The sequence below is a fragment of the Xenopus laevis genome, chromosome 7L, assembly GCF_017654675.1.
Source record: "Xenopus laevis strain J_2021 chromosome 7L, Xenopus_laevis_v10.1, whole genome shotgun sequence".
Classification (NCBI taxonomy): Eukaryota; Metazoa; Chordata; class Amphibia; order Anura; family Pipidae; genus Xenopus; species Xenopus laevis.
In genome coordinates this window covers 64,713,776-64,729,997 of record NC_054383.1, presented here as the reverse complement: position 1 = coordinate 64,729,997, position 16,222 = coordinate 64,713,776, and the positions used below count along the sequence as shown (strand labels likewise).

At 38.2% G+C, this 16,222-nt stretch overlaps 1 protein-coding gene across 1 annotated transcript; it reads left to right on the top strand.

The window, feature by feature from the left end:
• Positions 1–1,121: 1,121 nt before the first annotated feature.
• On the top strand, positions 1,122–5,704 carry gdf10.L (growth differentiation factor 10 L homeolog). Its single transcript, NM_001089164.1, has 3 exons — positions 1,122–1,356; positions 2,327–3,231; positions 5,513–5,704. Exons 1-3 carry the CDS (start codon positions 1,122–1,124, stop codon positions 5,702–5,704), a joined length of 1,332 nt encoding a protein of 443 aa, NP_001082633.1.
• The last annotated feature ends 10,518 nt before the right edge of the window (positions 5,705–16,222 follow it).

Genomic DNA, 16,222 nt, shown 5'->3' with positions numbered 1-16,222 from the left:
GTATTAGTTATATACAATAAGTGCTTCTTTTGCATTATGATGACCAATCCTGCTGCAGAACCTAAAGGCCAGTGGAGTAACTAGATTATACTGTGCCCCAGTTATTTATTTTTCAGGCCTCCAAAATGTCTAGAGGTTGAGTCATTTTACCAATATGTATTGATATTGTATATGAATTAGGATATCAGGGCCCCCTATAGGTCCTGGGTCCCCTGCAGCTGCAGGGTCTGCTTCCTTTGTAGTTATGCCCCTGTTCTAGGCAAAAGTTACTATTGTAGGGTGCAGTGGTCTCTTCAATACAGAACAAAGGGTTAATTCAGCCTGTTGAGCAGCTTGAGCAGCACGAGGGGGTGGGACACGGTGTGCATGCCAGGATCACAAGGAGAGGGGGTGAAGGGAAGTGGAATCTGGCTACTAAAGAAAATAGTGTGTGTGTGACTTATCTGACTGGCGTGTCTGTAGTGAGCAGTAAAACACCAGCAGCGGCGGCAGCAAGAGAAACAGTCAATGGAGCAGTGAACAGAGCAGGGGAAGCAGCAGTTGGAGCCGTACCTCGTCTGGACGCGAGGAGTACAGATAACATTCACCAGAGCTGCCTGAGCCCATCAGGAAACATTGTTGAAACAGTCACTTCACCTGTCAGGGGGACAAGAGAGAGATTACAACTCGACTGGTAAGAGGCATCTGACTACATGAAACTGCAAACAGGCTATAAACTGAATCACTAAAACTACTGCCAAAATTCATGCTCGAGTCATAATTATTTGACTGGATAATATCAGGCGCGCAGAAAACCACTGGGGGCTTATCCTCCATATACCTGCAGCCGCACTGGCTGGTCGTTTGCTCTGTTCTGAACTTCTTACTGGGAATTAATCGAGAGCGTAAGGAACTATATCAGTGTGGCCAGTGCCTACTAACTGCGAGTGACAGGCAACGTGACTTTCTCACATAGTGACAGACGAGCCTGAGGTACAACCATAATGTGACATGTGGGGCGCAGAGAGGGCTTAGATACTGGATACAGACTGAGGAAGGAGGGCGCTCGGGAGCTACCGGCGAGGCCATACAGAGAAGCATTATCCCAGAGTGCAGAGTAACCTTTACATTAGACAGATTCCATGCAATTCTCTCTAGTTATGTCTTACTATTGCCTGGCCTGTTTCCTCGTTATGTTCGCTCTGGGCAGAGCCATCAAAGCTCATACTAGCAAACTGCCCCCAGAAGGTGTGGGAACTATAAGGCTCCAATCTGACCCGCTATCTCTGCATATGGCGAAACTGTATGAGAAATACTCTCGGGAAGGGAGTCGGCTACAGGATGGGAACACGGTGCGAAGCTTTCGGGCACAACCAGGTAAGTGTTAATATAATAACTAGCTCGCTTTGTATGTGGTTCCTACTTCTTAGTGGTGATCAATTTATGTTGAGAACTGTTTTATTTTCATGCTAATGAAACGTGCGTTTAAAAACGCATCCTTAACGCGTAAAAACGTATATATGCCATGTTAACCAACTTCTGGAATACATTACCAAATGCCTACTTTTGGCTTATTATAGCTACCTTTATGTTGGTTGTGTACATGTCATTACCTGCACAATAAGGAATGCACAGTGATGTGAGCTTCATTTACCATTACATTACATTGGGAAAATGTGCACTGGGGCATTTGTTCAGCTGCAAGTATAACAATAAACCATCATTTTGATTGGTTGCCATTGGTTACTGCCCAGATGAAGTTTTGCCCAGTGTCAGTTAATTGCTTTCCTCCCTGTTATTTTTAATGGGGCATTGACCACCCAGTAAACCAGGTTTAACCTGAAGATTTAATAAGATCTGCATCTCTCTGGAATCAGTAATTGTTATTTATATTGTTTACAAGAAAAAACACTACAGCAGAAGTTAACTGCTCAAATTCTGTGTTTATTGCCACACAACATGTTTCAAGCTGTGTGAGGCTCATTGTCAAGTGTTACACAGAATTTGAGCAGTTAACGTCTACTGTAGTGCCTTTTTCTTGCAAACTTAATTTTCGCATCCGCGGCAGAGGTGCATACAAGAATACTGGCAAATCATTTTTCTGCAATTGGTTTGAAGGAGAACAGTCAAACGTACTTTGATCATTGTTATTTATATTCTCTGTATGAGGTTGTTGCATTTCAGTAATACAAAATACTTGTGCCAATGTGATGAGTTATTCTAGAGCTGGCTAAGGTGCTTCAGCTACTATTATTTTTCAAGTGAAAAGGAAAGTGCACAAGAAAGAGCATGCATGTAAAGACTTACGGAATTTATTGTATTGCAATAATGCATCTTTCTCTTACAGATTCTCAATTCGGCAGTCCTTTGTATCGTTTTAATCTCTCATCTCTTCAGCAGACTGAAGAAGTCTTGGCAGCTACACTGCATTTTGCCCCTGTGAAAGGTTCTCGGTCTTCTAGAGACTCATACTGTAAGCGCTCTAAAAAATCATCTTGTCGACTTCTGTTGCCCACACAGCACCAAAAGATTAGCTTGGTTTTTAAGAGTGTTATTCAAAACAAAACCCTGGGCTCAGAAAAATGGAACACGACAAACATATTTCACAAGAGGGCAGCCTGGCATGTTAAAGATATCACTAATATCATCAAAGATGCTCAGCATGAGCGAGACTTGTTCATATCAATGGAGATAAGCTTTGGAGAAAAATTTGCTACTGTTTTTGAAAATAATCCCAGTGAATTGCCATATATTTTGGTCTTTGCAGATGACCGGGCAATTTCAGACCCAAACAGTATAGCACTTACCCTACAGAGATATGACCCATTCCAGCCAAATGGGGGTAATTCAAAGCAAGCACCTAATACATTCCCAGAGAGTAGAGTGAAAAGGGATACATCTGATCTGGCCTCATCTCATGATAATGAACTCCCTGATATTAAGTACATGCGCTACAGCAAGGAAGATTTGTGGGAGAGCACATATAAGTCTCTAAAACACAAGTCACCTCGCAAAGAAAAGAAAAAGAAGGGTCAAGAAAATGAAGAAACACTTCCAAAATCTCCAGTTTTGCACTTTGATGAAAGGACCATGAAGAAAGCAAGGAGGAGACAGTGGGATGAGCCAAGGGTATGCTCTCGCAGGTATTTAAAAGTGGACTTTGCTGACATTGGATGGAGTGAGTGGATTATTTCTCCCAAGTCTTTTGATGCATACTACTGCTCTGGGGCTTGTGAATTCCCCATGGCAAAGGTAAGAAATCAGTATTGCTATGGAGCAGGGCAATCCACATTTTGGATATTTAGTGTTTAGTTGTTATTTTGTTAAGGAAGAGCTTTCAACATGCTTATAAATAGGGTCTTGCTTATTAGAGGTCTCATTGCAGAATTGTTTAGCATAACAACAGCAAGGTATTGATAGTTGGCACACCAAGAGTTTTAAACTAGTAAAAAAGAGGTACTTAAGAAAATAACAGCCATAAAGTGGATCACAGTACCAGAGGCCACCCCTTTAGACTAGAAGAAAAGAACTTTCATTTGAAGCAACGTAGGGGGTTCTTCACAGTCAGGACAGTGAGGTTGTGGAATGCACTGCCGGGTGATGTTGTGATGGCTGATTCAGTTAATGCCTTTAAGAATGGCTTGGATGATTTTTTGGACAGACATAATATCAAAGGCTATTCTGATACTAAGCTCTATAGTTAGTATAGGTATGGGTATATAGAATTTAATTAAAAGTAGGGATGGGTATATGTATGGATCCTGGGTTTTCATTTGGAGGGGTTGAACTTGATGGACTTTGTCTTTTTTCAACCCGATTTAACTATGTAACTATGTAACTATGTAACAGTGAAAATAATACAAGACCTTTATACCATAGGTCCAACTCCCCTTAATCATTTGGATCAGTATTTTGTAGCACCAAAAAACTTCACTCCATGCTAAGCCAGTAGAAATTATTAAAAACCCAAACACACTGACAGTATTGATTCAAAGCCAGTAGAGTGATCAGGGCTTGCATCCCTTGACTTCCCTTAAAGGAGAACTAAACCCTAAAAAATAATATGGCTAGAAATGCCATATTTTGTATGCCACACTTACTAGAAATGCTATATTTTGTATGCTTAACTTACTACACCAGACTAAAATGTTGGCATCTGTATAAGAGTAATGAGCCAGACATTTGATTTTGTTAGGAGTGTCAGAAACTGACACGCTCAGTGTTGGTTCACAGTGCTTGGAAGCGTATAGAGATGAACCAAATCTATATTAATGTTTGATCTGGATCTGGTCTGGTATTTAACCAAATCGTTTGTGAAAGATTCCTTTTGTAAAGAAATCAAATCCAAAAGTTATGTATTGATACTGGTAGAGACTGGTCTTGGGAGCTTAGTTAAAATAAATAGAACATGTATATGCATTTTAAACAATGATCTTAATTATGTTGTTTTCACTCTTTGTCTGACTGAGTGTTTTCTTGACTAACAATATTTACAAGCATATCAACCTATAAGAAGCAAGTTCGTGGCACTGAAGATCATATAAAGTAGCAGTATGGAAAGCTGGACTGGACGAAATAATTATTTATCATATCAAGTGCTATGGCTATAAAAGCGTAAACTCGTAGTTGATTCGTAGATCAAGAAAGGACTTAATGACCTTCTAATTAACCTATGCATTTTAATTAGAAGTAGTTTCTGTGGCAGCTTTTACTTTCTTTAAATGTTCCCTATGGTTATTTCCCTACTAAGCACCATATATGGTTTAAAGTTAATAGTAGACTGCCTTTGATGTATAAAAGTAGGATATATCACCTATTATATATGGGAAACTTGAACTATATAATCAAGTTCCGAACTGAGGAGTGGACAGAGAACTGGATGGTGGAACCCAGAGATATATTTTGAATGTCTATTTGCTCTCCTGAATGCCCAGGCTGGAGCAATTTGGAGTCCTAATATCATTGGAACCATGATTGATACAGCAATGTTTTCATATATCTGTACCTTTGTAAAAAGCTAAGGGGCACCATAAATTCCCTAGAAAGAAACAGTTACTTCACTTTTCTGTGTAAGCACTAGACAAATTTACTTTCACACCTTACAATCTTTAATTCATCACTGAAGGTTTTATTTGTGGCTTCAAGATTAATTTCATAGTAGCACCATGGCCATATATATAAATATATATATATATATATATATATATATATATATATATATATATATTTCACTGGTAATGTAAAAATGCATGTTACCAGGTTGAACCAGTGACAGTATGGACAAATAATTCTTTATCTGCTTATGATGGCACTTACTAGGCTATTCTAACATAATAGCATAGCACTATGCTAACCTGTCTGATAAAACAAACCATCATGTTTGACAGACCATGCACCATGCATATTTTCAATACTATCAATACTAAACAGTATTGTGACTTTTACATTTTTATTAAACCAAAAATATGTTCTACAATTTTCTGGCTTATTATTGAATTTGTTGTAACGCTCAGCATTTGTCTTCTATTCCCAGGTTGTACGTCCATCTAATCACGCCACTATCCAAAGCATTGTGAAGGCTGTGGGCATCATTCCAGGAGTCCCAGAGCCATGTTGTACTCCTGATATGATGAACTCACTAAGTGTCCTTTTTCTGGATGAAGGTCGAAATATGGTGCTGAAAGTATACCCCAACATGTCAGTGGAGAGCTGTTCCTGCAGATAATTGTGAAAGGATTTTGTTAAAGCATCAATTTATTTTGGGCATACTACTCTTTATTCTTATAGTCAGATTATCAGTAGTATAGCCATCTGTTTGTGCACAACTATATCATATGGGGACTCAACACAGAAATATTAGGTTGTGCTGTGGCAGGAAATCTCCACTAACACAGGTATGGAGACAAAAACACAGCTTGTAGCTGGAAAGCTTCTGCATAATAACTTATAGATGTCTAAGGAGTCACTTTTAACCTGGAGATTCCATTACCAACTAAATTCAATAGTGGCACATTTTGAACTGTTTAGAATTAGAATTTCTCACATAAATTAATTCAGAGCTATAAATGATTATTGTTTTTCAAATACAGATGTTGGAGGATTTGATATATTTTAAAACTAAGATCTAATGCAAAAAAAAAGGTATATGGATGTCTTTGCCAAGATGGTACTCATGCAACATCTTTGCAAGGTTGTCTCCATTACAATGAGTCATATTATGAGATAAATATATATTGTCTGTTTAATGTGGAATGTTTTGTGTGTTACTCTGTATATAATATATTGCATACTAGTCTGCACAGTTAATTGCTTTTGGTATTCCACATTTTTAATAGAGTTAAGTAGCTGAGAAAAGGTCGAAAACCACTGTAGCTTAAATCGGATTGTATGTGTGATGTCATTTAACTGTTAAGCTATGACACTTTGTACAATACTTAAAATGTAACAAACCAGTATTTCACTGTAATACGTTTGGATTTCAGAACCATAGATAGAGCAATTATGCAAAGTAGCATATTTTTTGCCCACAATGCATTTTCCCACTGGTTGTTGTGCTTGACTATCAGTATAGGAATTGGAACTACTCCAATGAATGCAACTGGAGTACAAGCCTCTAAAACTGGCATTCAAATTCAAATATTTCTAACATAACCTACCTGTGTTAATCATAACCTTTAGAGTGAATGTACCAGGGGTCTTTCTGAAATGAGATTCTGCATAATCTGTGATTATGTTAATATAACAAAGTATGAAGATATGTTGTAACAAGGTACAGGTATTGGACCTGTTATTCAGAATGCTCGGGACCTGGGGCTTTCCGGAAAAAGGGGTCTTTCTGTAATTTGGATCTTTATATGTCTGCTAAAAATAATTTAAACTTAATTAATTCAATTATTTCCCACCAATAATGACTAATTATATCTTAGTTGGGATCAAGTGCAAGGTACTGTTTCTTTATTACAGAGAAAAAAGGGAATATGCTTTAAAAATGTGAATTATTTGATTAAAATGGGAGATGACCTTCTCTTAATTTAGAGCTTTCTGGATAATGAGTTTCCAGATTATGGATCCTATACCTGTATTTATATTCTGGATTTATTATTGTTATCTTTGGATAGATGTATTACTGTTTAAGAGCATCAACAAGTAACCTAAACCCTTTTTCTGTGTTCCTAATGAAAGCTAAACATAAAGAATTCTCTAAGATACACAATACTTTCTTATAGTAGGCATCATTTGCCAAATACATATTGAACAATACAATACATATTGAGCACACAGCTCGCTGTAGCTTATTATAGTTTGCTAGGGGGACATTTGTTAACTGTTAATTCATTGGCATAGAGCTTAAAGGGGAAATGAAAACACAGTGAAACCTTATTTTCTGCATTTCACATTTCTTTTATGGTTCCTCCAATTTATAATGCATTTGATTGAATGCTTTTCCTTGATTTTACATACTGTTTTCCCAGATTAAACACCAAAAGTTTTTCCCGATGTTCCCAAAAATGTCCTCTGTGAATGTTATTATTAATGAAATTAAGAGGTTTAAAATACTAACCAGATGCATACGTTGCCATGGTACTGTCTGTAAATACTCAAGACCAATTAGTCTGCACCTTATACAGCCATCCACAAATCACTTATTGCTTTAGGTTGTGCATATGACCGTTAGAGAGGTCTTGCACATGCCCCCCTCCCCCTTAGTGTAAAATTAATGCTCAAATTTGTAAACCTTGTTATTAAGACACTAAGGGGCAAATTCACTAACCTCCGTAAATTCGCCAGCGACAGCTTCGCTCACATCACAACACTTTGCCAGGTGTAGATTCGCCAGGACAACTCTAATTCACTAAAATCCGAAGTTGCATCCAGGGTGCCGAACTCTGGCGAAGTTGCGTTTGCGAAATTGCACTAACATTGGCTAATTTGCATATGGCGGGAAGTTAGAGTTAAATGGACGAATATGTTGCAGCAAATACATTACACTACACAAGCCCAGGGAAACCTTAATAAAATGAAATAGACTTGTTAAAATGCCCTACACATGTGCTCAGTGTATAGTTTATGTGCCATATGGTAGGAAATGTATTGGGGAGCCCGGGAACCCAAAGACTTTTGTAGCCTATCACCCTGAAAAACTAAGACACCAGCGTTTTTTGGAAGAAGCCCTATACATTCCATTGCACTTCGCCTAGTCTGAGCTGGCGAAGGCAAGTCTGGCGGAACAGGTAATAACAACAGAGCACAACAACAGGGCATTATAACAACTCAAATTTAACTTCCCGCCGTATGCAAATTAGCCAACTTCGAGTTCGAGAGTTCTGCGCCCTGGAAGCAACTTTGGATTTTAGTGAATTAGTGTTGTGTCCTGGCGAATATAAGCCTGGCGAAGTGTTGCGATGTGAGCTAAGCCGTCGCAAATTTACGGAGATTAGTGAATTTGCCCCTTTGAGTACTTGAAGAATAAGTTGACACATTTCCCTGATTTTACATTTTGCTAGACATTATTTTTTTCCGGTCCCCTGAAAAACATAAAATGGGTGTTTTGCTGTATAACCTTCACCATACTAAAATAAGAAGCTTTCTAAATATAATCAATTAAAAATTCTGTACCGTTTCTGAAGTAATCAAGTTTATCTTCACTATCCCCACTCAGCATCTGTTTAAATTTTTTCTTCGTGCAGGAGTCAGGTGTCAGATTTTGAATATATCTTGTAAGGTGGGAGCTCTATTTCCTAAAAGATACATTAGAGCTTACTTATGGTCTGGTGATCCAAATTTCTGAAGGATCCATTATCGGGAAAACCCCAGATCCTGTCCTATTTTATAATATTAGAACACAATCTGGGCTCCCTTCTTTAAATGACAGCTATATCTATATTTATATTTACATTTTGAATGTTATAATTTTGCTAATTGTATTTTAGTTCTATAGATCTATGCAATTAAATATTGTATTTCCAGTTTCAATATTCCGGATTAAATGTATAACGTGGAGATCATTTTGGGGGCAAGGCGATTGCTCCAGATGTATAAAAAGAAAATGTTGCACAGTGGTCAACTAATGGTTTATATTTATAAATACAGAGTAATGACACAGTTTAAAAAAATCACCATGTCCACCTACATACTGTACATTGCCTCCACTGCTTTAAGGGAAACCTTAAAACCATTTTCTTTCAAATGATTTTTATCAGTGATATTTACAAGTTCTAATGAAACAAAAGTTGCTTTATTATTTAAAGGAGAGCAAAATCCCCCTTGGCAGTTTTTTAAAATCTAGGGGCAGATTTATTAAGGTTCAAATGATAAATTTGAATTAAAATTTCGAGTTGGATTTTTGGTCAAAACTCACAAATTCGAGTTGTGAATAATCGAAACTTGAATTCGAATTTGAGATTTATCATACCTCAACCCTCGGAACAACTCAAATTCGATAGTACGCCACCTAAAACCTGCCGAATTCATGTAAAAGTCAATGTACCCATTTGAAGATATTAATAGCCTTCCTGACATTCACATTTTTTTTGGAGAAAAAACTCAATTCAAGTTTTCGGGACAGTAATATATGTTTTAGTTTTAGACGTTTTTTCTTAAATAAGATACTATTTGAGTTTCGAGGTCATACGAGGTAAAAATCACACAATAATATCACACAACCTTTGATAAATTTGACCCCTAATGTTTCCCCATAACATGTTCCCTTGCCCCGTACTTTTGCTGAGAAATAGAGTGGAGCAGAGCTATTGGCTGCACCATATTTGATCACATCAAACATTGTGATCACTGAGAAGATGCATGAGCCAATTGGGTCCTGGTTTCCAGTGCACATGCTTATGGATGGCAATGAACATGTCTGGTGATTCTGCACACCAGGCATGATGTGGCCGTACATGGCAGCTTTGCTACTCTGCACATTCAGGAAAGGGGCAGTGGATGGGGAGCATTAGGTACATTTAGGGAGGGGGCCTTTTGCAAGATGGACACTGTTAAAAAATCATGAAGGCTGAGTTTTGTTCTCCCTTAAAACACGTGGCTTTAAACTAAAGGTTGTGTAATTTTTTAAATGTATGGATCTTATAAAACGATTGCATATTTATATATATGTATATATATATATGATAAAAAGATTTCTAATTTTTACGCATGTACAGTAGAACATTAACCTACAACGTATATAACGGTAATATTTTTAGAAATTACTTTTATAGAAAAATAAACCACAGGCTTTATAGAACTTATGTTTTCTTTTACAAACTTTTAACTTCTCTAGATACTAAAAGAATAAATAGAAATATGTGGTTCTTTTGATTATTTGTATTTCTCTCCTTATTTTGATATGTTTAGTATGTATTTATATCTGTAAAACTATTTTTATAATGGATTCTTGTATTAAAAACTTATTTTACAGAGAGTGCCGTCTTATATGCTTCTTTTTTTTTCCAGAAAAAGGTACACTCAGCACAAGCATCTTAGTTGCTTAATGGAGTCTAATACAGGGTATTACCTAGTACAGGTATGGGATCCATTATCCGGAAACCCGTTATCCAGGAAGCTCCGAATTACTGAAAGATCATAGACTTATTTTATCATTCATTTTATCCAAATAATCCAAATTTTTAAAAATGATTTCCCTTTTCTCTGTAAAAATAAAACATTACCTTGTACTTGATGCAAACTAATAAATTTGATTATACTCGAAATTCGATTGGGAGGTTATCAAGAATAAAATCTAATATCTAAAACTCAAAAAACTTTACAGACTCGAAAACTTGAATTGAATTTGGTTTGAATTTGACGAAACTCGAATCAAGTTGATTCCCCTGAAAAAAACTCGAATGTCAGGAAGGCTATTAACATCTTTAAAAGGGTCACTGGACCTCTCCCATTGACTTATGCATGAACTTGGCAGGTTTTAGGTGGCAAATAGTCAAATTCAAATTATTACCATGGTAAACTTTTGATAAATCTCGAAATTCAAATCGAGTTTTAATTATTCCCAATTCGAATTTGTGAGTTTTTGTTTGACCAAAAAAATCATTTGAATTCAAATTTCCAATTTGACCCTTAATAAGTCTGCCAGGGCCGGAACTAGGGGTAGGCAGAGTAGGCACGTGCCTAGAGCGCAAAGCTGAGGGGGCGCCAGGCACGTACCTGCTCTGTCTCCTACCCCGTGTCCGGTCCCGTCTCTCCCTGACTGCCACTGGTGGCTTGCGCTTCTGCGCATGCGCAAACACATGTGTGCTGTTGCGAAGTTTCGCGCATGGGCGCTGGCGAAAAATTTTGCGCATGAGCGTTGGCAAGAAATTCGCACATGCGCAAGTCAAGCGCGCACAGAGCCGGCGCTGTGGCCCGCCAGGTTGCCTAGGGCGCCTGGCCGGGTTGGCCCGGCTCTGAAATCTGCCCCTTAGGGTATGAAGATCCAATTTACGGAAAGATCCATTATCCGGAAACCCCCAGGTCCCGAGCATTCTGGATGTTTCCATACCTGTAAATATTAAAGGGGATAAAAAGGCAAAATAAATAATTGCTAAATGTATTCTCTATGCCATGTGGAACAATTTTGCAATATACTGTATGTTGTTTAAAACTAATCTGCCCGTTTGCAAGACTGAAGCTAAAATTTAATTTGTTAGGAAAATCCCCGGCTTCAGCTCTGTATGCAGAGGCGATCCTGGCCCCTCCTCTGTCTGAGGCAGTTTACTGTTTCTGCCACCCCCCTCACCCGTGCGTTCAACTTTTTCGTGCCAGAGAGGGTCCAGGGTGGTCCACGGGGGTGGCAGAGAGGGCCAGAATGCTAGCACAGAGAGCATAATTGCAGTCTCTGCGCTAGAAGAGCTGACTTTCTGGTTTGACAACTGGAAATTTGGCTCTAAAAGTACTGGGAGCGGCATTTTTACCGCCCCTGGCACCTGCCACCTGAGGCGAGTTTCTCAACTCGCCTTATTGGCGCAGCACCCCTATCTGTATGGATGGCACGGTCCAAAATTATTGCTCGACAGTCTTTTAAATGGTAGATCATTTTCAGTATGTATTGCAAAATTGTTCCACATGATATGAAGAGCAGAGGCGGGCCTAGCCAGCTGGGCGCCCTAGGCACCCCACCTGGGCAGCTCGCTCCCCATCTTCCGCGCATGCGCTTTGGCAGAGCTCCGGTGCACATGCATATTAGTGCTGCTCACGTGCTCATGGCCATTAGTTAGCAGCGATCGGGTGCACGTCAACGGCGTTTGGGTGCATTGATGCCTGAAGGACCCTTTTCTGGGCTAGAGGTAGGCAGTAGAGGTAGCAGGCCAGCGCCCCTGAATCTTTGCGTGATAGGCAGCTGCCTCTTCTGCCTACCCCTAGTTCTGGCCCTGATAAAGAGTGCTTTTAGAAATTGTTAATTTTGCTATGTATCCACTTTAATGTGTGTGTTAGATATTGTTTAGTGTCATCTCTCCATTCACTCTATTACCAACTTATTTGTTCTTATATAATTGCTTTTTAGCAAATAGGAGTACTAAGGTATGAAAAATCATTGACATCCCCAGTGAATTTGAGTTGATTTGAATTGGCAGATACCATTTTATTTGTATTCAGCTTATATTTACTGACACTATATAGTAAAACTGGACTTGTTTGTACTGCTCTTATTTGATATTTTCTGGTTTAAAATAAATGCCAATAAAAATGATTAAAAAATGAAATGGAATAAATAAATCGAATTTGGCTAGGTTATCTTCATAACTGAGATCCTCCACTACTAAAGATTTGTGTTCATTATTGTTGCTTAAGTGCAAACTTTCTAAATCCCTTTCACATAATAAGGACATTATGGACATAATATGGACATTTTTAAAGATAAAATGGGGCCTGTTTTTTTAGCGGTCTCAGCAAACAGACTGTAGGAACACTGCATGCTGGTACTAATGTTAAACACATATATATGTTTCACATATGAGTGATATCCCTGCAGTGAGCACCAACCATTTGGTTTTTTGGTGTGCTACCACCATTAATGTATCAAAAGTTCTTATGGTAACATGGGTGTGGTTTAAAGTAGGTGTGGTTTAAAAACAGCTAGGGGTCAACACTGGCTTGCATTATCGGTCCTCTACCACGTAGGCCAGAAGAATTCTGTCAGAAGTTGGACAGCACTGCTATGACCCCTTGATGTATACTGCTCTGATTAGGAGTTGATTGTTGGCCCAAAAGGAGAGTGACCTGCCTTATTTTATCAGCAAGGTTGCCCATGTCCTCCTTTGGCGATTTATGTATGAAACTGTTGTGGAGTTGTCTGAATCAGAACTTGTTTATTTTTCAGTTGAGTTTTGCATTTCTGAGGTCAACTGCTTCCAATTTTTAAAATTTTTAAGATTGAGGCTTTTCCCTAAACAACCACTTCTATTGCACTACCCGGTCAGCAAGGTAAGCATTCTATCCTGATGCAGATGCATCCATGATAAGTACCTGAAACACTGGTGTTGTGTCTCTTCTAGGCTAGGTTTCAATTTAGCAATCACCATCTTAGATCCCTTTTCAACTGTTATTTTATTCATAGGTAGTTCTCTAGACACTGGGATCTTCCTGTAAGACCTCATATGTGCTGTGGCTTCAGGGGACATCCTCCAGTGAGAATGTCATATGCCCTAGAGTGGAGAGTACCTGTCAGATAGATCAGAGATCAAACTAGGAATTTTACTGCTGCTTTAAGAGATCAGATTTTGGAAGAAACACCTTCATCTGATGTGTCCAACTGGAGGCACAGGAACCTGGATGAAGTTGATGGTTTGAGGTTGTTTTATGACTTGTCAGTAATTGTAGTATCAGTTAATTAACTAAGCTGCTAAATATGCTTTGATCAGCCAGTCATCCATATAAGGTATCACCAGACTCCCTGCTGTCTGAGAAAAACTATTAGAGTTACTATCAGTCTAGTGAAGACTTTGTAGCTAGTTATTGCAAATGGAAGAGCTCTAAAATGAAGATGGTATACTTCCTCCTTTATAATAACTATTATGCAAGAAATTTCCTGCTAATGAGGTGGATAAGTACATTCAGGTAAGCGTCTATGGTAATTAATTTGATTGTCCTCTTGCAGGATGCTCATAACAGACCTGATGCCTTTTTTTCCTTTGCATCCAAATGTTTCCAACATCTTTAGAAAATCTGGTACTGCTTTACCGTGTTTTATGTGGTCTGCTTTCTTTAAATTTTTTAAATTTGCTCAAAATCTGTGGACAGGTTTTCTCTGGAAATTTATGAAATGTCCGATTTCATGATGCTTAAGACCAAAAGCATTTGAAGTCGTTTTTTCTCTGGAAATTTATGAAATGTCCGATTTCATGATGCTTAAGACCAAAAGCATCTGAAGGATTTTTTTTATTTCTGAAGAATACATGTATAAGTTGACATCTTTCTGACTTCTAGCAACAGATTCTTTCAGAGGGATATTTGGTAACTTAAGATCTAAAACATATTGATCTGCATCCTTGGTTAGAATATCTTTTCACATATCTGAAGAAATTTCTTCTAAAGGACCCTGACTTATGTAAGCATCTTCTGAAAAAAAGGAACAAAAAAGAGCCATATTATGAGTCTTCAGCTTATGTTGAGGAATAGTTTTGTCTTGTATGCCTAGAAAGATTTTAAATAAGCTTATTATTCTTCTTCTTTCACTCCTGAACAGTAATACTTTAAACAGTTGGTTAAACTGGAAAATTTAGAGCCTTTAAAAAAAAAAACATTCTTGAGTGTTAGACAACTTTTGATTTGAACCTTTGGGATACATTACTTTACAGACTGCTTTATGCGCCTGGGAACTTTGTTGAGGAAAAGGAGCTGGATAGTATTTCTCCAGAAGACTCTTCATCAGAATCAGATTTAAGGACTTATCTTAGGATGAGGGACTACAAAGGTTTATCTTTCCATAGTTATCCATAGTTTTTAACAAAATAGTTTTGAAACACTCTTTGAATTGGTTTGTATTTTGAGGATAAGGTTTAGTAGTATAAAAACACGAGGATCACTTATTATTACCCCAGCCATCTGGAAGTGGTTGGTTACAGCTAGAACACAAGATGTGTTTCTTGACAGTTTTATTCATCTGTGAAGAGAATAAAATAATTAAAATATTTATCAAAATGTGAACCCATTGATAAATTACTCTTTTAAAAATCCCATAGAAATTAATGGAGAGTGGCAAAATTTCACTCTAGTGGACTGTGATGATCTCTTACTTCACTCTTTGATAAGTATGCCCCAATGAATTTTCTGTAGGAAGAATAGCTAGCTACAGGACTATAACTTAGCAGAGCTCACAGCCTAGCAATCGACCAGTGCAGCCTAGCATTCTACCACATTAAAAACTGCAAATATTTGTAAAGAACCCTACTCCAGGAGGCCTTAAATACCTGCTTACTGGAAATATACTCTGAACAAAGATAGAAAAAGCAAAGAGAACACAACTGAATTTCCTGAATGCATGTGTACTCTTGCTGTACTCCTGTTGTGATGTCATTCAAGTACAACTTTTTTTGCAGCAAAGGAGAAGGAGCCCACTAACAGGCAAATACAGCTTCATCTGACTCAGTGTCCCTGCTCACCCTGGCTAGCTGCTGCCTGTCTGAAAGTAGATTCTTTCTCCATTGACCATCCCGCTCTCAACTGTTAGCAGATAACTAAGGCAGCAAGTTGTATCTGAGAGGGATAGCAGGGGGTAGTTGAGGGTTTCTAACTGGTTATATTATTGTCCTATTCTACATTCAGACTGTTAAACCTTTGCTATGTGCTGCCTTTCAGACATGACAAAAATGGTTTACTAGTGTATTTTCCCACTGAAAATAACCCAGGCTTGCTGTGAGTTGTCAGCATTGCATTGCAAATTTCTGACTCATGCTGGTCAGATAATTGGTCAGTTAAATCAGGTGAATCTGTCACACAGATACATGTAGGGGCCGATTCACTAACTTCGAGTGAAGGATTCAAAGTAAAAAAACTTCGAATTTCGAAGTGTTTTTTTGGGCTACTTCGACCATCGAATGGGCTACTACGACCTTCGACTATGACTACGACTTTGAATCGAAGGATTCGAACTAAAAATCGTTCGACTATTCGACTATTCGATAATCGAAGTACTGTCTCTTTAATAAAAAACTTCGACCCCCTAGTTCGCCATCTAAAAGCTACCGAACTCAATGTTAGCCTATGAGGAAGGTCCCCATAGGCTTTGCTAAGTTTTTTTGATCGAAGGATATTC

Bases quoted from the DNA above. Each gene is read 5' to 3' on its own strand.
- gdf10.L (NM_001089164.1), top strand. From the start codon at position 1,122: ATGCAATTCTCTCTAGTTATGTCTTACTATTGCCTGGCCTGTTTCCTC. The intron at 1,357-2,326 runs GTAAGTGTTAAT...TTTCTCTTACAG, and splicing joins AAGCTTTCGGGCACAACCAG to ATTCTCAATTCGGCAGTCCT. The intron at 3,232-5,512 runs GTAAGAAATCAG...TTCTATTCCCAG, and splicing joins GTGAATTCCCCATGGCAAAG to GTTGTACGTCCATCTAATCA.